Below are 26,420 nucleotides of genomic sequence, written 5' to 3' on the forward strand. Positions count from 1 at the left end.
ATTTCTATTTCCAGAGCATCTACCAAACTTTGCCTATGTGCAATCAGCAAATCTATTAGATTAAATGAACAATCATCTAGTATTTCATACCCTTTTTTGGTCAAATCTTGGTTGTTTTTAAAAGAGCAATGCTTAAAAATTCTTAATCCTCTTGGTATCTGCTTTTTTTCTTTATATTTCTTTAAGCAGTCCAGGTCCCACCAGTGTCTATGTTCGTTTTTTAGTAGTTCACCCAATTTGGAAAAAAGTGTATCAACACTTTTGATTACTAGGGGGCCTGGACTGTCACCTTCAGCATTAGAGGGAGGATTAAAAGAATTTCTTCTGTTGCTTCTCTCTGCTGCTGAAAGCATATTGGATAGTAGAGTTCGCCTAACTAGTGGTATATAAAATTACCAATTGACTGATCAGCACACTAATCTACTAATACAATAACCTGTGTGATGATATAACACACTCCTGATAGAGTAGACAATTTTTAAAAGATAAATGATATAATAACCAATGTAATCTGTTGCCTATGATCAAATATTAAAATCAGCAGCACCTCTGAAAAAAGTAACTAGCAAAGCACTTGAACAACACTAAAAGAGACCTAAGTCCCCAGAGGGCGCTAGATGTAATGTTACCATAGAAAAAACTGGCACAATGCAATATACTATTCGTAATATGAGTAAACAATTTAAAAACAATTTAAAAACAACAAATAAAATAATTCAATAGAAGAGTATATATATATATATATATATATATATATATATATATATATATATATATATATATATATATATATATATATATAAAGGGGAACCTCATTAAATGTGGCCAAACTCCACTGGATAGTCCAAAATATTCCTAGAAAGTTCCAATAGGACATACAATGTTTTTGGAATGTCCCCAAAAAAGATGTAGTAGGGCTTCGATGTTTTCGGCTGCACTCTCCAAATACTGTCCCCAGCTGGGAATAGGACTTCTATAGAAAAGGATGAGAAAGAGGCGCACAAATGTGTGTATCTGTATGAACAGGATACAGGTGAACTGCTGGTATTATATGCACAGGGTACTCACACAGTATACGAGCACACCAATGTGCTTGTGGAAACGAGCTGGTAATCAGAGCAAATCAGCTGGCTCTCTCCGGTATGCAGTACTCCGCAAACTCCTGGTAGTGGCTTGTTTGTTTATCGGCGTAGACATTCAAGGCAAAAGTATTTTATGTAAAACCAAAAAACACTTTAATAGTATTGTGTAGCATACAAGCCTTATTTGCAACGCGTTTCTCGGCTCTCCTGGCCGTTTCTTCAGGCATACTGAAAATGATTAAAACCGGCTTTTTTATTGCCGCCACTACCAGTCAAAACTAAAACACGCCTCTATTGTAGGTGTGTGTTATTGAACCAATCACTCTCTTATGTGACCTAATGTTATGGATACACCCCCATCAAAGTAGATGGGGGTAGAATGTAGAATGTAGTCTGAGTAAAGCACTAACGTCAAACACATAAAGTGTCATTGTTGGAATATATAACAGAAAATAAACTTTTAAAGGTGATCAATTGTATTAAATATTTTGTAATAACAATAATAATTAAAAAAGGACAGTGTCACACTTTATTGCCCAGGCTCAACTACACTGGCTATTCCACTACTGATCAGTACAGGGGTTTAACCTGCTCTGTTTCCGACCTGGGCCGGTTTACTCCTCCTTAGATCAACCTGGTGGTTTCGAGCTCCCCTAGAATCAACATATTGATACCGTACTTAGTGCGGACACCTGATCGAGATAGCACAGGATAGTCCAGAATCCTCTTGTCTCTGCCTTCCAAGCAGCTTGGATTACAAGCACACACCACAGTGCCTGACAAGCACAATAGGCTACTCACTCTACTTAGAAACTGTTCAGCTTCTGACGGCACTCAAATTAAAATAGAAGTTTTTTTTTTAATTAGAAGAGAGACACAGACAGATTTGTAAACTGCGTCACAAGTCAACCATAAGCTTTCTTATATAGCGTTACCCTCTAGAAGCCTTGTGCTGATGGAAAAGATAACATTCTTTTATGATTTGTGAATACACATAAAGCTATTAGCAACCATAGAATCCTGTACTTTATGCGAATTGAAACACAAATTAAGTTAAAGGGACAGCTGCCAGTACCCAAAATGGCACCAAATACTGAGAGGGGGGAGGGTTAGAGAGCTGTTTGTGGGTGCTCAAGGAGGTTGGGTGGGAAGGGGGGATCCTACACTGCATAAATTCTATCATTAAAAAAAAAAAAATAAGAAAAAACAAACACAATTTTATTTTTTATACTGGCAGACTTTCTGCTAGTACTTAAAATGGCGGGGACAATTGTGGGGTGGGGGAGGGAAGAGAGCTGTTTGGGAGGGATCAGGGGGTGGGAGGTGTCAGGTGGGAGGCTGATCTCTACACTAAAGCTAAAATTAACCCTTCAAGCGCCCTACAAGCTACCTAATTAACCCCGTCACTGCTGGGCATAATACAAGTGTGGTGCGCAGCAGCAATCAGCTGCCTTCTAATTACCAAAAAACAACACTAAAGCCATATATGTCTGCTATTTCTGAACAAAAGGGATCCCAGAGAAGCATTTACAACCATGTGTGCCATAATTGCACAAGCTGTTTGTAAATATTTTTTTTTATTTTATCGCCTTTGGCGGTGAAATGGTGGCGTGAAATAAATCAAAATGGGCCTAGATCGATACTTTGGGTTGTCTACTAAAAAAAATATATACATGTCAGGGATATTCAGGGATTGCTGACAGATATCAGTGTTCCAATGTAACTATTGCAAATTTTGAAGAAAAAAAAAAGGATTGGAAATAGCAAAGTGCTACTTGTATTTATTTCCCTATAACTTTCAAAATAGCAAAGAACATGTAAAAATTGGGTATTTCTAAACTCAGGACAAAATATAGAAACTATTTAGCATAGACGTTTTTTGGTGGTTGTAGATGTGTAACAGATTTTGGGGGTCAAAGTTAGAAAAAGTGTTTTTTTTCCCATTTGTTCATCATATTTTATACTTTTTTTTTTTTTTATTAAATTATATGATGAAAATAATGGTATCTTTAGAAAGTCCATTTAATGGCAAGAAAAACGGTATATAATATGTGTGGGTACAGTAAATGAGTAAGAGGAAAATTACAGCTAAACACAAACACTGCAGAAATGTAAAAATAGCCTTGGTCCCAAACGGTCAACAAATGGAAAAGTGGTCTGGTCACTAAGGGGTTAACCCCTTTGCGACTACTATTTGCCCTTTAATGGTAGGCTGACCATATTTCCTTGAGACAAAAACGGGACATTGAGCGGTCAAAAACGGGACGGGGTTAATATTCTTTATTTATATGAAATAAAGTAAGATTTTAACAAAAGTTAACTTTTATGACATGAATTTAAACTATTGAGCCAACATTTATCCTTCAGTGACAGAAGAACTCATACAAAAATTTTAGGTAGACGTAGAGCTAGAGGGGGTCTGTATTTCATCATGATTGCACCATGAATATTTGTCTGATGAAACAAATTTACACAGCAACACCATATAATAAAACTTCTCACACTCCATGGGCTGATGTATCATGTATATCAAATTATTTTTACTTAAAATTTGATGCACACAGAAAATTGGCAAATCTATATAAAAATAAAGCACAAATGTTCTGACTTATAAAGACACCCTATAAAATGCTTTTTATTATAAATGTTGTTAAGGGAAATAAAATTACTTATCCAATAACCATTCTAAAGACGAAGGTTCCCTCCATTAGATCACATCCATCATGACCCCCCCCCCCCCCAATATTCATTAATATTAATATATATTATGGAACTTGTCTCAGACTCATTGTCACTTTTAAACAGATGGATACCCAAGCCAAATTTGTTGTTTAAACAAAGAAAATCAAAGAGAACATGCTTATATAATAAGAAGAGCTGATTCTGAAGCTTGTGAACAAAAGTATTGCAATTTAATTTATCATACAAACAACAAACATGCTTTAAAAAAGTGAGATTATCCTATGTTGTCAAGGCAAATTCCCCCATATTAACTGATTTTAAAGGATAAAAGCCTCTGAACTTGCGTTTGGTTTGAATATCTGGATAGTAGTTGTAGATTTTTTTTTAGATGAGTTGCCCAAAATCATTGTTGCACATGTAAATGGTGGAAGAACTGATAAAAATGTGCAACTACATAGTTACTTGATAATAACCGTTATTTTATAACGCCTGTACTACAACCAGCACTGCAGCAGCATAATAATAATAAGCATATGATATAATAAATGACAATTAATTTAATTTAATTGATTGCCAGGCACAGACACTGGTCTTACCTTGGCCGTGCACAATTCTTGCAGAAGCTTAAGTTCAGAACATAGACTGTAGACAGTTGAATCGATCTACTTCCAGACCAGACCATAATACTAGTTTGTATGTTCACTTTACACGTCTGTGACACAAACAAGAAGAAGATGGCAACAAGAATTATCTCTCTGGTGTCTGGTAACACCAGCAGCGGCTAAAGGCAGATGATGACTGACTGAATCTCAGATATTTTTAGTCCGACTCCTGCCGACCCCTGTGCTGAGCCTGTCCTGAGTGTAAGTTACTAGTAAAGTATTGGCACTACTGCAGCTGAGCTAGCTAGTAATCTAACTTCCCTCACGCTGACCAGTGACCAGTCTCCCTCCTAGGCTCAGTACTGACCTACTGTCACTGACTCTTTATAGGCACCTATCAATGACATGCCCCTAATTTTGAAGAGCACGGGCGGCATAGACTGCTAAGACTGAATGAAGACTGCATGCTGTGGATCATGTGGGAACGGCCACCCAACCCCAACCCAGCTGCAGTTAAAAAAAAAAAAGTTTTTAAAAAAACTGCCCTCCCCGCCGGCGGGGAGTTTAAAAAAAATTTAAGTGGTGTGTGTGCAATAAAAAATTACACTTGCGCTGCCCGCACGGTCTGATAACCCTCAAAACGGGACAAAATGACTATTAATAAAGAAAAGACGGGACAGGGGAAAAAACATAAAATAACGGTACTGTCCCTTTCAAAACGGGACATATGGTCAGCCTATTTAATGGCAAATGCATAAAGTTATGCAAAAGAACTTTTGCAGGAATAGATAACATCAAATAAACTTTTAAAGGTGGTAAATTATATTAAAAAAATGTTTATAATACAAACAATACTAACACAATGAGACATATGTTGCACTTTTTTGTTGTTATATTAGGATCTGACTTCACACTGACAGATTAATGAAAACGAAATAAAATAGTATAAATCCTTGAAAGAGTGACATCTACTGACAGATTTGTAAACTACAGCACAAGTCAGCCCCAGGATTTCATTATATTTATTAACCCTTAATCTCCCGCCCCCAATGTCGCCGCAACCTACCTACACTTATTAACCCCTAATCTGCCGCCCCCAACGTCGCTGTCACTATATTAAATGTATTAACCCCTAAATCTAAGTCTAACCCTATCCCTAACAGCCCCTAACTTAAATATAATTTAAATAAATCTAAATAAAATGAATATCATTACCTAAATTATTCCTATTTAAAACTAAATACTTACCTATAAAATAAACCCTAAGCTAGCTACAATATAACTAATAGTTATATTGTATCTAGCTTAGGGTTTATTTTTATTTTACAGGCAAGTTTGTATTTTTTTTTAACTAGGTAGAATAGTTAATAAATAGTTATTAACTATTTAATAACTACCTAGCTAAAATAAATACAAATTTACCTGTAAAATAAAACATAACCTAAGTTACACTAACACCTAACCTTACACTATAATTAAATAAATTTACCTACATTAAATGCAATTAAATAAATTAAATTAAATTAGCTAAATTACAAAAACAAACAAACACTAAATTACAGAAAATAAAAAACAAATTACAGATCTTTAAACTAATTACACCTAATCTAATAGCCCTATCAAAATAAAAAAGCCCCCCCAAAATAAAAAAAAAACCCTAGCCTAAACTAAACTATCAATAGCCCTTAAAAGGGCCTTTTGCAGGGCATTGCCCCAAAGAAATCAGCTCTTTTTCCTGTAAAAACAAATACAAACACCCCCTCAACAGTAAAACCCACCACCCACACAACCAACCCCCCAAATAAAAGCCTAACTAAAAAAACCTAAGCTCCCCATTGCCCTGAAAAGGGCATTTGGATGGGCATTGCCCTTAAAAGGGAATTTAGCTCTATTGCAGCCCAAAGCCCTAACCTAAAAAATAAACCCACCCAATGCACCCTTAAAAAATCCTAATACTAACCCCAGAAGATCCAATCAGCCAATAGGATTGAGCTTGCATTCTATTGGCTGATTGGAACAGCCAATAGAATGCCAGCTCAATCCTATTGGCTGACTGCATCAGCCAATAGGATTTTTTCTACCTTAATTCCGATTGGCTGATAGAATTCTATCAGCCAATCGGAATCTAAGGGACGCCATCTAGTATGACGTCACTTAAACAGATATTCATTCTGCAAGAAGACGCCGTTGGAAGAGGATGCTCCGCGCCGGATGTCTTGAAGATGGAGCCGCTCCGCGCCGGATGGGTGAAGATAGAAGATGCTGTCTGGATGAAGACTTCTGCCCGTCTGGAGGACCACTTCTGCCCGTCTGGAGGACCACTCCTGCCGGCTTCGTTGAGGACATCTTGCCGCTTAGATGAAGACTTCTCCCGGTAAGTGAATCTTCGGGGGTTAGTGTTAGGATTTTTTAAGGGTGTATTGGGTGGGTTTATTTTTTAGGTTAGGGCTTTGGGCTGCAATAGAGCTAAATGCCCATCCAAATGCCCTTTTCAGGACAATGGGGAGCTTAGGTTTTTTTTAGTTAGGCTTTTATTTGGGGGGTTGGTTGTGTGGGTGGTGGGTTTTACTGTTGGGGGGTGTTTTTTTTTGTTTGTTTTTTTACAGGAAAAAGAGCTGATTTCTTTGGGGCAATGCCCCGCAAAAGGCCCTTTTAAGGGCTATTGATAGTTTAGTTTAGACTAGGGTTTTTTTTTATTTTGGGGGGGCTTTTTTTTATTTTGATAGGGCTATTTGATTAAGTGTAATTAGTTTAAAGATCTTGTAATTTGTTTTTTATTTTCTGTAATTTAGTGTTTTTTGTTGTTTTTTTGTAATTTAGCTAATTTTATTTAATTTATTTAATTGTATTTAATGTAGGGAATTTAGACCGCTGCTCCATAACTTGCGTTTCTGGTGAGTCTGAAGACTTGCCAGAAACACGGGCCCTCAAGCTCCATTCGGAGATTGATAAATGGGCCTCAGAATATGCAATTTTAAAGAACTTTCCAATTGACTTATTTTATAAATTTTGCTTAATGTGAATGTCAATTTTAATGAATGATTGCCCGTTTTTAAAAAAAAATTAAAAAAAAAGGAGCACTTTCATTAATTAAAATTTCCATTGAATTGTTTTGTTTTTTTTTAAATACTTTTTTCTTTAGTAAACCCAGACCGGCGATCCTCCACCCGCTTCTAATGCTGTACTTAGCATATCAATGACGAAACCGGCTTCCTCCAATGCGTGACCTTACGAGCTGGACGACTTGGGGTGCACGCCATGATTGGAGGAAGCCAGTTTCGTCACTGCTGTGCTAAGTACAGAGGAGCTGCAGGCGGAGAATCGCCGGTCTGGGTATCCTAAAGAAAAAGCTATTTAAATATAGGCTGCAATGTAAAGTTTAATGAATGAAAGTGCCTCTGTTTTTAAGAGTATTTTTAAAAACCGGGCACTCATTCATTCAACTTTACATTAACTTAAATTCTTTTGGAATACTTTGTTAGAGACGCACATTTTGTTACTATTTTTATTATAGTAAGAAAATGAGACAGATGTTGCACTTTGCATGCACTTTTGTGGTTTTATTAGGATCTGACTTGACACTGACTTAGCATCATGAAAATAAAATAGTATAAATACTAAGACGCAAGCAAATAATACCAAAATGTCATCTAAAATGTGTGAAAGTAGCATGAGCAAAGCATTAATGCATAAAGTTGTGCATCAGAAGTTTTGCAAGAATAGATAATATCAAATACATTTTTAAAGGTGATAAATGAAATTAAAATAGTTTTGTAGGAGAAAAAAAAAAAAGTCAGTGTCACGCTTTATTGCCCAGGCTGTCCTAAACTGGCTATTTACAGGCGCGATCCCACTACTGATCGGTACGGGGGTATTAACCTGCTCTCTTTACGACCTGGGCCGGATCACCCCTCCTTAGATCAACCTGGTGGCTCTGAGTTCCCCTAAAGTCTCCATATCGATACCAAACTTAGTGCGGACACCTGATTGATATAGCACGGAGTAGCCCAGAACCCCTGGACTCAAGAGATCATGTTGCCTCAGCCTTCCATGTAGCTGGGATTATGGACACGCACCATTTTGCCCAGCAGGTTTTGCTTGCTGCTTTACAGCTACTAGTAGTTTTAGGTATTGTGCTTCAGTCAGAAGTTTCTGAGTTCCTTTTTTTTTGTAAAAGCAGGACCATCTGTCCAATTTCTACATAGCAACAAAATTCAGTTTCTTTTATAGAAATGACTCATTTGTTTTTTTGTTTTTTTATTTTAAAAATAGTTTTTATTGTGGTTATACAATCAGAAAATAAATACAAACATTTGTTGTTGGTGTCATTGAAGGGCTAAGTTACAGGCTTTACATGGATACATTGGTATTATTACAGCCTGTGGTTAAGGATCAATGTTTGTTACAACCTTTTATATTTAAGTTCTTAACACAAACAGAATTTAGATACATAAATTAATGAACGTCAGGTAAGCGGTTAACTGCACCATACTTTGTATATACGAACAGCATAGAAAGTTGTGCGTACAATAGTCTACGACTTATAAGGAGTCAGTGCTTCTCACCGTATATAAAGTTGATAACATATAGCTGGTATTAGGGGGGGGGGAGAACTGTAGGAAGGGGGGTAAGAGGAGGTGGGAGAGGTTTCATGTTTTAGAAGTGGGGAGAAGGGGTAAAGATATGCGAGTTAATAAAGGTGAGCATGGATTGGGTGACGTCCAGTACATTATGTATGTTTATGGCTAGTGTATTTGTATTGTATTTTATCTCGCTGTCTTTTTATTGGATAAATAAGTCTCCCATAATAAACAGAAGGTTGTTGTCTGTCTTCTGGTTCTGAAGACATAGTCTTCCATGCACTTTACATAGTTCATGTAGTCTACCACGCACTGCCATCTGGGAGGGTTTGCTTTTTTCCAATTTCTCGCTATTAACATTTTGGCTGAGGTTAGGATATAGAGAAGTAGGAATTGTTTGTGTGTAGGGAGTTTTTTGATGTCAAGGTGTATTAAGGTCAAGGCGGATGTGTTATCTACGGAAGGTCTAGCAAGACCACCATATGTGGAGAACGGTTCCCAGCTCCTCACATCCCCTCCAACACTTGGGAGAATGTTCAGGGAAGATTTCCTGTGGTTAAGATAGAACTAAATGCCATATGGTCAGCATTTTAAAGTAGAGTTCATACATAGTCACGCAGTGCATGGCCAATTTGGTTAAGCAGATAGCCCTAGTCCAGTCTTTGTTGTGTAAGTCTGTTTCAGTTCTTTCTCCCAGGCCACCATGTGTCTTGTTTTTGATAATGTGGGATCTCCCATCAGGCATTTATAATGAGCCGAAAGGGGTTTAAACAATTGCAGGACTGCCTTTCACCTCATCTCCCAGGGAATCACATTGCAAAGTCTATCTACTAGGAGGCCCCACGATTTCATTAGGGATCTTAAGTATAGTAGTTCAAATTTAAGTTTAGGGGGAAGAGTCAGTCTATTCAGCATTTCTGGATATGTTAATAATTTCTCATCCTGATTGAAGTCTATTAAGGGAGAGATCCCAGTTTTAACCTAGCTATGGATATGGGTATTAGATAGGCCATTAAAGGGACAGTCAACCCAAAAATTACTGTTACTTATTTAGATTAGTTAATTAACAATATTTACATCAAACTCTAGCCCAATTTTCTTCTAAATAAACTTTGGCAGAAAATACACTTACTAGATCTCATCTGAATGTTTTGAAATGGCCACCTGACTCCTCCTTCTCTGACGTCTCCCAAAAGCTTGATCTGCAGCACTAGTACAGGAACTTCTCGTCCCTGCGCGCTCCTTTCATTCAGTTCATTGTGAAACACATATGGCACCCCCCTCACAGTATCTCTTCTCACTTTCAGAACATTTGCTATGATTAACATTTCCTGGGGCCGTGTACAATGTGAGTTGTATAGCACCAAGAGCGTTATGTTTTTTAAGCGCCTATCTGCTGCTGTTTCAGGGGCGCAGACGTCAATGTTGTCAGAATATTCCTTGTGCTGATAAACGGCTTTCAGAACAACAAACCAGTCTCTAACCCCTATGATCATTGTTAGCCTAACCCTGGAGGAGAGACAATCCTTGACGGTGGAGGGCTCTGGGGCTAGGGAAGTGCCGGGGCTCATTCTGGTCGGCAATAGAATCCGGGCAGACATGGGCGTCTTATAGTGCAGAGGATCAAATTCATCTCTCGCCTCACATCTAAACTCCGCTTCGCTGATGCTCTGGGGAACGCCACGGTCTGAAGTCCTGTGGTGCACTCTGAGAAATGTTTTCCCTTACATGGAGGCATTATTCTAACGTTATGTCAAGTTGTTATTATGATCAAAACAAGTGGAAGCACAGATTTAAATGTATAGCTTTATGATCTAGGTGTGCTATCTGGAAAAATCATACAGATACATATACAGATGCTAGAATTTGCACAAATCCAATAAGTAAATTTAAAAGTGTTTGAGCAGTAGTTCTGTTTGCGTGAGCACAGCTGTACTTTGGCTTCCAGGGGAAAGTGCTATAAAACTCACATTGTACACGGCCCCAGGAAATGTAACCCCTGTGTAGCATATAGTAACACTTTAGGGGGTTTGCTCTCACAGAAGCAGTTTGGTGAACAATCCCCTTGACGTGAGTTGAAATTACAAATTGTCGCATTGAGAGCTCATAAATAAATAGTATCACAGAGCACTAGCTGTGTTAATCGGCCAGTTACTGCAGACAGAACGTTCTGAAAGTGAGGGGAGATACTGTGAGGGGGGGTGCCATATGTGTTTCACAATGAACTGAATGAAAGGAGCGCGCAGGGACGAGAAGTTCTTGTACTAGTGCTGCAGATCAAGCTTTTGGGAGACGTCAGAGAAGGAGGAGTCAGGTGGCCATTTCAAAACATTCAGATGAGATCTAGTAAGTGTATTTTCTGCCAAAGTTTATTTAGAAGAAAATTGGGCTAGAGTTTGATGTAAAGATTGTTAATTAACTAATCTAAATAAGTAACAGTAATTTTTGGGTTGACTGTCCCTTTAAGTAGGCCAGCAATGGAATGAATTGGAGAGGGGAGTGGGGCAATAAGAGAGTTGTGATGTAATTTAAACCAGGCTAGTTGACACCCCTTCGTCAGATGTGGGGGGAGCCAAAGGAAGTCAGAGAGATTGACATAGGCTGGTAATGATGCTTGTTCCAGTTCTATTCACCTTGTGGGTGGAAGACCCTGATCCCAGGCTGAGACATATCATTGCAGCCTTGTGGTATAGTCTTACACTAGGGAGTCCCAACCCTCCTCTCTCTAATGAGGACTGTAGGATATTTTCCGCCACGCAAGGTTTTTTATTATTCCAAACATATGTGTTGAATGGTGCCTAAAATTTGTGTAGGATGGGCGCTGGTACCTGTATTGGTATGCATCTGAATATGTACGTTAGTTTAGGAAGGATCATCATCTTTAGTGTCATTATCCGCCCCCATCCGGGATATTTCATCATACTTTTTCGATCTGAGCATAGCTTCTATCTCCTTGAGCATAGTGTTATAGTTATCTTTAATAATTATATATTTATTATGTGAGAGGAACACCCCTAGATGTCGGATCTTCCTATTTGACCATTTGAAAGAGTAGAATCTTTGGATTTCTTGCTGTTCTGCTTGACCTAAGTTTTTTGAATATGCTTCTGTTTTGGTCCCATTGACCTTATGATATGAAATCTTACCAAAGAACTCTATAGTAAAGTCATTAAGGGCGGTAGTGAGGTCCACAGGTCTGTAATGAAGATTGTCAAATCGTCTGCAAAAACCGCTAGCTTCTGTTCTGTTTTATGCAGCTGGAGGCCCTGAATTGTCCTATTCTGTATAATAGCTTCCGCCATCAGCTCTTTGGCTAAGGCAAACAAAAGTGGCGATAAGGTACATCCCTGTCTTGTCCCGCTCTTAATGGGAATCTTAGGGGATCAGAAACCCATACCTCTAACCACTGTTGTCAGGGATGTACATAGTGCTTCAATAGCTGTGAAAAAAAAATCACCAAAAGTTCTCAAAGTCTCAAACATGTATCTCCATCTCACCCTGTCGAATGCCTTTTCTGCGTCTCAGGACAGGGTAAGTAGAGGTAGACCCATATCTGCTGCCTTGGAGAAGATGTTGAGTAGTCTGCAAGTGTTATCTGTACTCTGTCTTCCATAAACAAAGCCCACCTGATCTAGGTGTATATACAAAAAAAGAGAAAGGGCGCCTCCTAGTGTAGCCAATATGCCACAGACAATAAGCGTGAGATGAAATAATACGCACAAAATGTAGAGGCAAAGATAATGCCTAGATAAACGGACCGGGAACTCAGCAGTGTCCCAGTAAACTGTGCACCAGTGCAATGGCAGCTTCTCCTGGAATCAGAATCGAATTCTGCAGTCTAGAATATGGAAGGAATAAAGAGGGTGACTCCTAGTGCAGATAAATTAGGTATTACAAACCCACTAGCTGTTCCCAACAAATGGATACTCAGAGTGTTTTGCACACTGTAGTGCAAATTGAGCATACTAGGTATATTGTAGTGACCCAGTGCACATAATAGCCAAGGTTGTTCTCTGCTACAATGCAACATCGCTCCAAACAGCAAATAATGAAAAGGAGACTCCAGTATATTTTAAAAAAAATATGTATATATTTGATAAAATACCTTGTAAAGGACAATTTACAAATAAAACATATAAAAATATGGTCAGTACAATTCGCTACGCGTTTCTAAGCGCTAACCACGCTTTTTCCTCAGGCAAGTAGTCACTACTTGCCTGAGGAAAAAGCGTGGTTAGCGCTTAGAAATGCATAGCGAATTGTACTGACTATATTTTTACGGTCTTAACGTTGATCATAGATCTCTGGGGTAATAGTCGCCACTCTGGGGCCGATGCTCAAAGTCTCAAGTTATTGTCAGGTTCCAATGGAGGATCATCTGGATCATGTGGCAGAAATCCCCATCTTTGTAAGAATTCCCTGGCCTGTTGCAGAGAGGAAGCTATAAACTGCTGTCTATTTTTGGTAATAAACAATCGTACTGGGAACCCCCATCTGTACTTGATTTATTTATCTCTTAATATTCTGGTGAAAGGTTGATAGTGTTGACGTAGTTGAAGAGTATGCTGTGAGAGGTCCTGGTAGATCTATAGGCATGCAAACATATCCAGTAGTACTTTTTCTCTGGTCAGAGCTCGTAGAAATTTTTCTCTGAAGGTATAATAGTGGAGGCTGGCATTGACGTCTCTGGGCCTATCTCCTTCTGCCGCACGTGGTCTCAGAGCCTGATGTACTCTATCTATTAGTGCTTCTTTGTCTAGATTGGGGCCTATCACTACTACAAATACATCTTGCAGATAGCTCTCTAGCTCTTGAGAGAGTACAGTTTCAGGGATACCTTTTATACAGATGTTGTTGTAGCAGGTTCTATCCTCTAGATCCGCAAGTTTGGCTTCTAAATCCATAAGTTGTTAAGCTAGGCCCTGAGAGTAGCTAAGCAGGTTAGAGTGATCCACCATCAGATCTTCCTGCTTGCGCTCCAGATTGTCAGTACGCTCGCCTATCGTTGCAATATCTCTTTTTAGGTCTGCATGGCCTCTTTCAATTTTTTTAGAGAGTGAGTCATGGTGGGAAGCCAGTAGTGACTTTATGGAGTCTACTAAGTTATTAGAGAGATTATCTGACTGTGATAGACGACAGGATGCTTGTGTCAGTGCCGCTCCAATCGGTGCTTCATTGAGGCTACCACTATCAGAGCGCTCATCTTCTGAGCCAACTTGGTCTGATGTATTTGGTTGATTAAAATAGTCTGCTACTGTGCGTTTTGGAGTTGTTTGTGATTTTTGCTTCCTCGTAAATGCTTGCAACATCTTGAGTTTTTGTATGGTAGTCGAGATTTAGATGACAACAATATATTGAGATATGTTGCGAATAGTTGGATGACTGACTGGGGTCCGGGCATGCGGTTGCTTTTTACATTTTGGTAAACATCAACATCCCTAGGCTACAGTATGGTATGTCAGGGCTGAGCACAGCAGTCCTCTCTCAAAGGGACGTACCCATACAGGGCAGTAGAATGGCAGGGTAGTTGATGAATATCCACTAGGGACGTGCAGAAAGGAAGGGATGAGAGAGAACTGTGGTCTTTAAGCTGAGTAGTTTGTCTTGTAGGAGATAGCTAAGGTCAATGGGGAGGGTGTGATGTACCTTTGAAGATTAGTACTTTGATTGACAGCTAATAATTTATTATCTCCAGGGTAGCAGGTCTACTATTTCTGATGCACTGCAGTTTTTAATGCTGTGTGGGAGGCAAGTAGACACAGAGACTAGTTTGGGTACTGCTAGGAATTGCCAGTGTGGTCGGAGCCTTAGCTGCGTAGCTAAATTTGAGTTAAAATGTTGGTTTGCGCCTCTATGTAACGTTAGGCCGTAAGCCTGGTCCTTTACTGTGACCGCAGCTAGCTTCTCAAGGGGCGTTATATGTATATTTTCCTCCCTCTCCCTTTACATCTGGATTGCTGTGTAAGGTCCACTGTTGCTGCTCTATATACAGTCTGTGCCCTCCTGTTTATGGATGCCTTGAGTTCAGCTTGCTCTCTAGGGTGGGTGGCCCGTGTGTTTTTGCTATCTTTTAGTGAGAGAGACTTACGAACTGTTGCGGAGGTAGTGTGATTCCCTCAGTCTTGGGTCCTCTGATATCTGATGGTCTCTGGTGGAGGTGCGTCACTGGCTGCTGCGAGCCACATGGCCGAGTGCGGTATGTGGAACCCTCCGGGGCAAACCTCCGCTGTTGTCTTTCGTTATTTGTGTTGTATTGGTGCCTCTGTTCACGTTAGTGTAGTCCCTTCAGTTCCGTATCTGAGGAAATGGCCACAGGTAGGTCGGTAACAGCTGGTCCAGTCTCAGCAGTAATCCGCTAATCTGTGATTTTTATTTCCCCCCCCCCCCAGCATGGGTCTCAGGCGATGTTCTTACCAACTGCCCTTCTACTCTGAAGAGCTTTCTGTAGGTTGTTGGGCCCTATAATTCAACTTTTTAAATTATTGTAGTCGGGTCGGAGCTGAGCTGAAGTGGGTCTTTCCAGCTCGGCTGCAAGCTCCGCCCCCGACTCATTTGTTTTATGCATACCTGATATGTCATATAATTTATAGTCGATTCACATTTATGTGTGCGTGTATTATTTTTACAAGCTTTACCCAGAGTGCAAGCACACTAAATTTAGTTAAATAGCACAATCTGGCCGCACTGTGATTAGACATCGAGACCATGAGATTGGCGAGGAAAGCAAGGTAAGTATATCTTTGGGGGCTAAAATCTCGCAAATCTTTTTTCCCCCCAGGTGTTTAGTGCATAATTATGTAAGATTATTTTTTATGTTCACTGTCCCCTTAAACTTAGTGGAATTAAAACATAATTTTTTCCAAATTTCTTAGTTATCCTTGTGTGTGAGAAATTTAAATTGAAACACAAATTAAGTTTCCAATACTAGAAAGTTTACACGACACGCAACAGATATCATTTAAAGGGACAGTAAAGTTAAAAATTAAATGTTCATGATTCCGAAAGAATATGCAATTTTAATGAACTTTCCAATTGACTGTGCCCCCATCGCCCCCACCCCCGATCCCGCCCCCCTCTACATTACCCGGCCCATCGATGACCGCCCACCCGCCTCCCAAGTCAGCTCCCACCCACCAACGATACCGGCCATCGATGCCCGGTGCAGAGAGGGCCACAGAGTGGCTCTCTCTGCATCGGATGGCCATCTAGAGTTATTGCAGGATGCCTCCATATCTAGGCATCACTGCAATAACCGGAAAGCAGCTGGAAGCGAGCAGGATCGCTTCCAGCTGCTTTCCACACCGAGGACGTGCAGGGCACGTCCTCAGGCGTTAACTGCCTTTTTTTTGAGGACGTACCCTGCACGTCCTCGGTCGTTAAGGGGTTAAACAAATATAAGATAAGGAAGCAAGTCTGTGTACATAAAAGTGATAACATAATGAGATCTGATATTACCTGAAGCTCAACCCATTTGTAATAGGCTGTGGTTTAAAAGCACAAAACCAGCTACTTCATATACACAAATAAACCTGATAATGCAATTTCTCATAACTTTTATACTCTGCAGCTGGTATAACAAGTCATTGAAAATACATTCATATAAAAACAATTTTACAGTGTACTGTCCCTTTAATGAATAATTTTGCTTAATTCTTTTGGAATACTTGGTTTTATTCCACATTTTGTTACTAGATGCACATGTTGTTACTATTTTTATAATAGTAAGAAAACGAGACAGATGTTGCAATTTGCATGCACTTTTTGTGGTTTTATTAGGATCTGACTTGACACTGACTTAGCATCATGAAAATAAAATAGTATAAATACTAAGACGCAAGCAAATAATACCAAAAATGTCATCTAAAATGTGTGAAAGTAGCATGAGCAAAGCATTAATGCATGAAGTTGTGCATCAGAAGTCTTGCAAGAATATATAATATCAAATACATTATTAAAGGTGATAAATGAAATTAAAATAATTTTGTAGGAGAAAAAAAAAAAAGACAGTGTTTCAGTTTATTGCCCAGGCTGTCCTACACTGGCTATTCACAGGCGCGATCCCACTACTGATCGGTACGGGGGTTTTGACCTGCTCCGTTTCCGACCTGGGCCGGTTCACCCTCCTTAGATCAACCTGGTGGCTCCGAGCTCCCTCAGAGTCACCATATCGATACCGAACTTAGTACAGACACCTGATCGACATAGCACAGGGTAGCCCAGAACCCCTGGACTCAAGAGATCCTCCTGTCTCAACCTCCCAAGTAGCTGGGATTACAGGCACGCGCCACTGTGCCCGGTGAAATCTGAGGCTGCTTTCAGCATTCAGAAGATTCAGTTTCTTTTTTTTATGGAAGAGCGGCGCCTACTGTCCAATTTCTACATTGCAATACAATTCTGTTTATGCATTTATTTTTATTATTTTATTGATGGGTCCAATAATTTATATTCGGTGTACATTTATGTAAACTTCAGGGAGAAATGATTGTTAATGTCTCAATAATGTACTATACATATCTTTGAACGGCTGGTCTATTTTATAGTTATTATATAACATATTATAGTTGTTGGATATCATTTTACAGTTAATATATAATAACAAATATGCACATTATTTGGCTTGCTTGCAAAATAAGATTCACGTTTGATGGACAGACCAAAGCACACATGGGCAGATTTTCTATAGTGCTTTGTTATTGGTTGAAAGAACCAGCTGCATAATACTATTGGACCAATGTTGCACGCATGCGGATTATTATTGTTTCGGAAGTAGCACTAGCAAATGCAGTTTACGGAATTTACGTAGTATCTGACGTAGGTTTGGCGCGAAGGTTTAGCAATGGCAACTGACAAGCTGAAGAGCAAAGTGACTTCTGTTTTCAAAATGCACGGTCTTCTGCTCAGGGCGTGAGTAATATTACACACAACTGATGTATCTTGCCGTCTAATCCGTGTAGTTATTACATAAACTGGTTTTATAACCGGAGCTCTCACGCATTCTATAGATTTTGTCACTTCCCAGACAGCGGTGTCTGATATACAGTACCTTGGTGCAAATTGCAAGATGATTCATATAATATAAGTAAACCTATTGTCTGCTTTAAATTAGATGTAAAAAGCAAACAACAATTGCTTGGTTATTTGGTTGAACTATATTATCACAATTTTTAATACTGTACTTGTGCACATTAGCGGTAAGTTCTGCTCTGATGATTGCTAAACATTACATGAGTGCTTGTGCAATCACAAATAAAGCCAGCAAATGATGCCCATTAGCTCTTCCCTATCAGTAAACATTTCCTAGCTGAAGAATTTTAAATCTGCCCCCCCCCCCCAGATTACAGTAAGGAAAAGCATTTTTTATAATGGAAATAAAGGGAAATTAGCACATGTTGTAAATCCAATCTTGTATGCTCTGACATTTTGTACTACACATTTCTTATTGCAATAAATAAGGGCATTCATTTTTATTTTCTCACCAGTAGCAGAACAGCAAACGTTTCCATATGCTTGTCCCTAATAAATCCACCTGTAAGTAAAGGAGCAAATAGAACACACATTATTTATTTGTGTAGTGCCACAACATTTTGTAGCGCTGGGTACAATGATAGGGGAATACAATGACAAGGATTTTTGATAAAATGCAAAACAAACTAAACTAGTACAGGAGGAAGAGGGCCCTGATCCGGAGAGCTCACAGTCTACAGGTTGGGGGTGCAGAGACATAAGGTTTGGAGTAGCTTGTCACATGGATTGTAGTTGCCGCCGTGAGTCAGGCAGTTCAAGAATTATTTTGGTTAGGATGAGAGATGGTAAGCCTCTCTGAATAGGTGGGTTTTCAAGGAACGTCTGAGAGACAGTCTTATGGAGCGTGGTATAGAGTTCCAGAGGACAGGAGCAGCACGTGAGAAGTCTTGGAGACGGGAGTGCGATGTAGAGATAACAGGAGTAGAGAGACGTAGGTCAGTGGTTGATCGAAGAGGACGGGATGGGAAATATAGTTGAGAGTTAGACTGTTGAGTGCTTTGTAAGTTAGGGTTAATACTTTAAATTGTATTCTTAGGTCTATGAGGAGCCAGTGTAGAGACTGGCAGAGTGAAGCAGCTGATGTAGATCAGCGACTTAGGTGGATGAGTCTAGCTGAAGCATTTATAATAGATTGGATGAGAGGCGGTGTTTTGGAAGGCCATTTAGAAGTAGATTGCAATAATCAATACCTGACAAAATGAGGGAATTAATTAGTATTTTGGTAGTTTTTTTAAGTAAGGAAGGGACGAATTCTGGAAATATTGCATACTTGTGCACGGCAGGATTTGGTAAGCGCTTGTATGTGTGGGTTGAATGCGAGTTCTGAGTTGTGTGACCCCCAAGACAGAGAACCGGGGTGAGGTGTTGAGAATAGAGTCTCTGACCATCAGAGAAATGTCAGGTGTTGGATGTCTCGAAGAGGGGGGGGGGGGTAATAAGAAGCAGCTCAGTTTTGGACAGATTGGAGTTGGAGGTAGTGTGAAGACATCCAAGAGAAAATTGCAGAGAGGCAGTTGGAAATCTGGTTGAGTATAGAGGGAGAGATATCAGGAGAGGAAAGATAGATTTGGGTATCATCAGCATAACGCTATAGGTAATCGGAGCAACTGGTCATATGTGCCCACTTAGGTTTATTCCTTCAAATTTATATAAAGCAAATTTGATACTAGAATTAAAGTAAATTGTACAGTAATTTATAATTGCATCTGTTTCCTAATAATGAGAATTTAATTTCGACTTTACTGCCCCTTTAAATCGTTATTGCCATGTTGACTCAAATAGAATGTACTATTCTCAAATCTGAAATAAAACTTGATTGTGAACTTTGCCTTTTTTTTTTTGAGAAATGTATTTCTCAGTACCCTTGTACTCATACGTGTTTGTTTTAATAGTAATATGGATGTGTTGTGCTTTGGTTTTTCAGAGAGGCCGGTAAATACCTTTGCGAAGTCCTAAGATCGGTTAATGAAGTAGAACTTGAAGATGTAATTGACAACATAATAGATGCTGTTGAAAAGCAGCCATGTAAGTACATTAAATAATTTTACAAAATATGAAATGGTTTGTAAGTGTAATAGGTCAATTCAGACTTTCTTGTCAAATTAAGAGTGAAAAGTAAGACTTCAACATGACTGAAAAGTTAATTATTTGTACAACATGGTCTGAATATATACACAGTTTATATACATTTTATAAAAATGCTGTATTAAAGTATTCTTGCAAAACTGTTGCAATATATTGCTCTTAAGCTCACTTACTTGCTCATCAACAAATGATACTAACAGAACATAGTAAATTTGATAATATAAGTAAATTGGAAAGTCGTTTTAAATTTTCTTTTGTTTTTTTCTGCAAATTCAAATAAAAAATTTCAACATTATTTATTTATTTATTTATTTATATATATATATATATATATATATATATATATATATATATATATATATTGCACCAATACCATTTTTTTATGACCGAGTAAAAGTGCCGATACCAATTACAGATACTTTTTTTTTTTTTTAATGTCATGTGACATTATACCAAGCACACTACAGACTAATTATTTAAGATTCCTTCTTTATAATTATAAAGGACTGTAATTCAAAAGACATTATGAAATAATAAAACAGTTTTATTTGTCACAAAGTTCACTGAACATGTTTATAAATAAAAAATATTACAATAAAATATTAAATTTAAAGGGGTGATGCAATTGGGTTGTAGGGCTGTTATATAACATCAATCTGACATTTGTATGGAGGTTCGACTCTAAGTTGAACAGTCTTTCACTTTCCAAACTACTGCATGGGGCAGAAAGATATTTTTGGCCCATTTTAGCCAGAGCTGGAAATCTGTTTATTAACTGCCCAGTACTTCAGGGATTTGTCTGAACGAGGTACAGTGATCTCTCCTACAATAATACAAATAACAGCAATTTGTATCGGCAGAACAGTAGTAAACAATTTTTAGTTGAGTCTCCACTCCAGTTTAAAATGAAATGGGAACATACAGTTTGAAAAAACGCCACAAGATAGCATATGGGTAGGAAGTGGAGGTATCGGTTTAAGTATCGGTGCATTTGTACAAGTACTCATGCAAATACTTGGTATCGGTACCGATACTAATATCGGTGCAACCCTAAAATATATATATATATATATATATATATATATATATATATATATATATATATATACTTACAGAGCACTGAAAGTAAATAACTTAGCAACTTGTTCTGATATAGCTGCACATCTATTCTACATAAAATTATAAAGCACACAGTAACCTATGAAACAACTGGGAACATAATGTAGACTCAAAAGAAATAAACCTCTAGTTCATGGTACATAATCTCAATTTTCAAGTTCTGAAGGGGCATACAGGGAGACATCGAAAGGAAACATTTAATGATTAATATGCAACATATTCATCCCATATAAACCTAATGGAGTAGTACTCATCTATATGTTTATTTGATTGATAATGGTATCAAAATAATAACATAAGAGTGACATGATTTTTTCCAATCTGTCATAGAGGGCACTGTGCTCTTCCACATTCTAAGTATTGTTATGCATAATTTCTGGTTAACCCTTTAGTGACAGGGTGAAAGTGCCTACATCGTAACACCTGTTCCGATGTAGACAAATTGAAACTACGCGATCGTGCATACGATCGCGAGATTTCAATTATTGGATCGCATCTGGGGGCGTCCCTACAACCCTAGGAACGCCCTCCAGACCGCGATCAAGTCCTAGAAGCACAGAAGGCTTCAGGACAACCGTTTGTTATGACGTTCTATTCCATCATAACGGCTTTAAAGCCCAGTGTAATTATGACGGAATAGAGCGGCATAACGGCGTTAAAAGGTTAAATAAGTAATTTTAAACCCAGAGCATTTTAATTTAAGAGGTTTGTTAAACACTTAAAGGGACACTGAACCCAAATTTTTTCTTTCGTGATTCAGATAGAGCATGCAATTTTGAACAACTTTCTAATTTACTCCTATTATCAATTTTTCTTCGTTCTCTTGCTTTCTTTATTTGAAAATATTATCAATTTTTCTTCGTTCTCTTGCTTTCTTTATATTGAAAATATTTTTCTGGTTCAGAACCATGGAAAGCACTTGTTTATTGGTAGATGAATTTACCCACCAATCAGCAAGAACAACAGTGTGTTCACCAAAAATGGGCCGGCATCTAAACTTACATTCTTGCATTTCAAATAAAGATACCAAGAGAATGAAAAGAATTTGATAATAGGAATAAATTAGAAAGTGGCTTAAAATAGCATGCTCTTTCTGAATCACGATAGAAAAAATTTGGGTTCAGTGTCCCTTTAAATATTAAAGGATCTATTAGCAACTTAGAGGAAACCAATTGCTCCATTTCTTACTAGACATATTTATTGGTTTTGAAGATGTTTTCTATACAAAAAAGGCTTTTATATTATCCATATGCTCATGTTATTTATCTAAAAGTGACTTGAAAATTTAACAAATGTTTATATTATGTATGACTTTTTTTTTTATAGTGTCTTCTAATATGATTGAGCAGTCTGTTGTAGAAGCGGCAGTACAGGAATGCAGCAGATCATGTGATGAAACAATGTAAGAAAAAAATAAATAAAACGTAGCTTTTTATTTGTTAATTGGAGAAAATGTATTAACCTTTGCTGCAATAACTTTTTAGAAAAATAATTTCATAGATCATGGCAAATTACATTATTGGACAATGACCAGAGAGAGCACTATTCACTGGTGAATTAAACTATGTTTTAATGTTATGCTTATGAAGGCTTCTTTCTATCAAACAACACAGCAGTGGAGGAAAAAACACACAGTAGAGAGGAGCTCTGACTGAAAAGACTACAGGTTCAGCACTCAAAGGGTTAATATAGAGTAAATTTATCAGTAGTGTAAAGACTATTGTGTGAGGCAAATCAGAGTGTCTGATTAGTTAAGTGAGCATGCGTGTTCTACGTTAAAACATAACTTTTATTCTTATCAAAACTAAATATAAAATGCTGGATAGTTACTTTAAAAACACACTCAGATGCTGAGAACTAGTGAAATAACCTGATCACAGTGGGTTAAATATAATTGTGTAGAAAATATATTTGCAAATAGTCTGCTTTAGCTTTATTGTATCAAATCACTTCATATTGGTACAGTCTCATAACAAAAAAAGCTTTAATCAGATAGTTGGTCATGGATAAAAAGATACTTAATTTTTATTATTATTATCTGTATTAATTATAAACCATCTATGCATCTTATAGTTGTACACAAGAGTCGCTAAATAATGTGGATTTGCTAATATATTAGTGAAGCTCTAATATTCTGGTTCAACACTTTAATCACTTTGAGGGTGTTAAGCCCTGTGTATTTAAAATAAAGTATTAAATATACGATACACTGTTTGAGAACAATAGTCATGTAGTGTTAACACATTGGGAAATTCACCCCTGGTTTTGAGGCTTTAAATACCAGTCTGGTATATCGAATTTACTCGTTTTCAATAGGAAGTATATGTGGACTAACACAGTAAAAAAACATTCACTCGAGTTGGTTGAATCTAATATAAGAAATGGGTTCCCATTGTTACCATGGTAACGGTTAGTAATAGTAGTTAACGATACTCCGTGTGGGGTTTATGCTACTATTAAAACACTGTTAAGACAAGACATCACTCGGTCTGTTATATTGTATATGATGTAATCAGCCCACAATCTCTGTTTAACTTATGTGCTTGTATATAGACTGGCTCGGCGTTGCGATATAGATATATAAAATGCAGGCTATTCCAGTTAAGCAAGAGACCGTAGGTTATGTCTGATATATAATATTAATAACACCACAAGCTTGTCTAAAACTAGTGTTTGTCACGTCAGATATACAATATATATTGGAGCATTGCCCACTGGTTCTATTGAGAACCGAACACAGCTGATTAAATCTTTCTCACACACTGTGAGTGTGTTCACACGCTGTGCATATGTCCTGGAGCTCCTGTATTTTTAGAATAGCCTCTGAATGCTGTAATATATGATCTGATTATATTTTTTTTATCTAATAACTTGTAATTGTGGGCACATAGTTGCTTCTATACCAAGAGCGCAATGGATTACCTGAGCTAAATATTCATTAGTGGGGCTCACTTGTAATCGATATCTCTGTAAAACTAGCAATCACTCTAAACAGCTATTTGTTCAGAATTGGGTAACCACATTTGAATCATTCTATAGAGAAACGGATAGGGGCTAATAATTTGTCGGCTATATACTATCCATATGCACAGCGTGTCAACACACTCACAGTGTGTGTGAGAGATTTAATCAGCTGTGTTCGGTTCTCAATAGAGCCAGTGGGCTATGCTCCAATATATATTGTATATCTGACGTAACAAACACTAGTTTTAGACAAGCTTGTGGTGTTATTAATATTATATATCAGACATAACCTACGGTCTCTTGCTTAACTGGAATAGCCTGCATTTTATATATCTATATCGCAACGCCGAGCCAGTCTATATACAAGCACATAAGTTAAACAGAGATTGTGGGCTGATTACATCATATACAATATAACAGACCGAGTGATGTCTTGTCCTAACAGTGTTTTAATAGTAGCATAAACCCCACACGGAGTATCGTTAACTACCATTACTAACCGTTACCATGGTAACAATGGGAACCCATTTCTTATATTAGATTCAACCAACTCGAGTGAATGTTTTTTTACTGTGTTAGTCCACATATACTTCCTATTGAAAACGAGTAAATTCGATATACCAGACTGGTATTTAAAGCCTCAAAACCAGGGGTGAATTTCCCAATGTGTTAACACTACATGACTATTGTTCTCAAACACAGTGTATTGTATATTTAATACTTTATTTTAAATACACAGGGCTTAACACCCTCAAAGTGATTAAAGTGTTGAACCAGAATATTAGAGCTTCACTAATATATTAGCAAATCCACATTATTTAGCGACTCTTGTGTACAACTATAAGATGCATAGATGGTTTATAAATACAGATAATAATAAAAATTAAGTATCTTTTTATCCATGACCAACTATCTGATTAAAGCTTTTTTGTTATGAGACTGTACCAATATGAAGTGATTTGATACAATAAAGCTAAAGCAGACTATTTGCAAATATATTTTCTACACAATTATATTTAACCCACTGTGATCAGGTTATTTCACTAGTTCTCAGCATCTGAGTGTGTTTTTAAAGTAACTATCCAGCATTTTATATTTAGTTTTGATAAGAATAAAAGTTGTTTTAACGTAGAACACGCATGCTCACTTAACTAATCAGACACTCTGATGTGCCTCACACAATAGTCTTTACACTACTGATAAATTTACTCTATATTAACCCTTTGAGTGCTGAACCTGTAGTCTTTTCAGTCAGAGCTCCTCTCTACTGTGTGTTTTTTTCATATGCTGAATACTACATAGCACCTACTCTATGTAATATAGATCTGAATGGGAATAGCGCCCACATATACTAAATATTGATAAGGGGTTCAATGAAATATAGAGTATCAATACACATTTGTATAGTAGTGCCGTTGATAACCCCCTTTTTTCAAAACAGCAGTGGAGTCGTCTCTGAAACAAATATTAACAGGTTTTGCTTATTTTTCTATGCAAGAACTGCATTTGAAACGGCAATTAAGTATGTTAAGCATAGTACTGAATTGAAGATCATTTAAAGGGACATTGCTATAATATTTTTTTACCCATAGGGGCCGAATGATCAAGCTCCGAATGACCCTTCAGGCTCGCCGGAAACAGCAGTTATGAAGCAGCGGACTAATGACCACTGCTCCATAACTTGTCTGCCTGCTCTGAGACTGCGGACATCAACCTGCCCGATCGGGCTGATTGACACCCCCTGCCGCAAATCTGCAGGGGGCGGCATTGCACAAGCAGTTCACAAGAACTTATTGTGCAATGATAAATGCCAAAAGCGGCATTTATCGATGTGCGGCAGACATGATACACTACATCGTATCATGTCCGCTCGCACTTTCATAAACTGTTAAACCTACTGCAGAGTTTTAAATATTTGGGAAATTGTTCCTTTATGTTTGTTTTTGTATTTAAAACTTTTTTTTTTTTTTTTTTTAATTAAAACCATCACACAGGGCTGACCCTGCAAGTATTTGTTAGGTATTGAAATGATAATTATGGGGGGGGGATAAATGGGAGATAAATCTGTGCTATTGTTTCTTTGTTTCTAACTTGCATAGCCTTTCTACAGAGAAAATGTTTGCCATTCATATTTTTAGTATGGGTATTGAAAAAACAGGCAAAAAGACACCTGAGAGTGAGGAAGATGTCCTCGGTTAAAGGGACAGTATACACCAATTTTCATATAACTGTATGTAATAGACACTACTATAAAAAAGAGAATGCACAGATACTGATCTAAA

General features: G+C 37.8%; 2 protein-coding genes across 3 annotated transcripts in view; one reads left to right on the plus strand and one right to left on the minus strand.

Annotated features, from left to right (window-relative positions):
- Positions 1-4,664, minus strand: part of KLHDC1 (kelch domain containing 1) — a 542,525-nt gene extending 537,861 nt beyond the window's left edge. Inside the window, exon 1 of one of the 2 annotated variants that reach the window (XM_053697655.1) lies at positions 4,361-4,664. The gene's annotated coding sequence lies outside the window, so the exon portion shown is untranslated. The remainder of the gene's footprint in view (positions 1-4,360) is intronic. The other variant, XM_053697661.1, reaches the window with a different exon arrangement.
- Positions 4,665-17,764: 13,100 nt separating this feature from the next.
- The window catches only part of POLE2 (DNA polymerase epsilon 2, accessory subunit), a gene marked incomplete in the record, with an annotated part of 205,906 nt that continues 197,250 nt past the window's right edge, over positions 17,765-26,420 (plus strand). The window contains 3 exon segments of the mRNA XM_053697663.1: positions 17,765-17,850; positions 19,895-19,995; positions 22,501-22,576. Of these exon segments, the coding sequence (XP_053553638.1) occupies positions 17,783-17,850; positions 19,895-19,995; positions 22,501-22,576 (245 nt within the window).

The sequence above is a fragment of the Bombina bombina genome, chromosome 1 (genome assembly GCF_027579735.1).
Source record: "Bombina bombina isolate aBomBom1 chromosome 1, aBomBom1.pri, whole genome shotgun sequence".
NCBI lineage: Eukaryota > Metazoa > Chordata > Amphibia > Anura > Bombinatoridae > Bombina > Bombina bombina.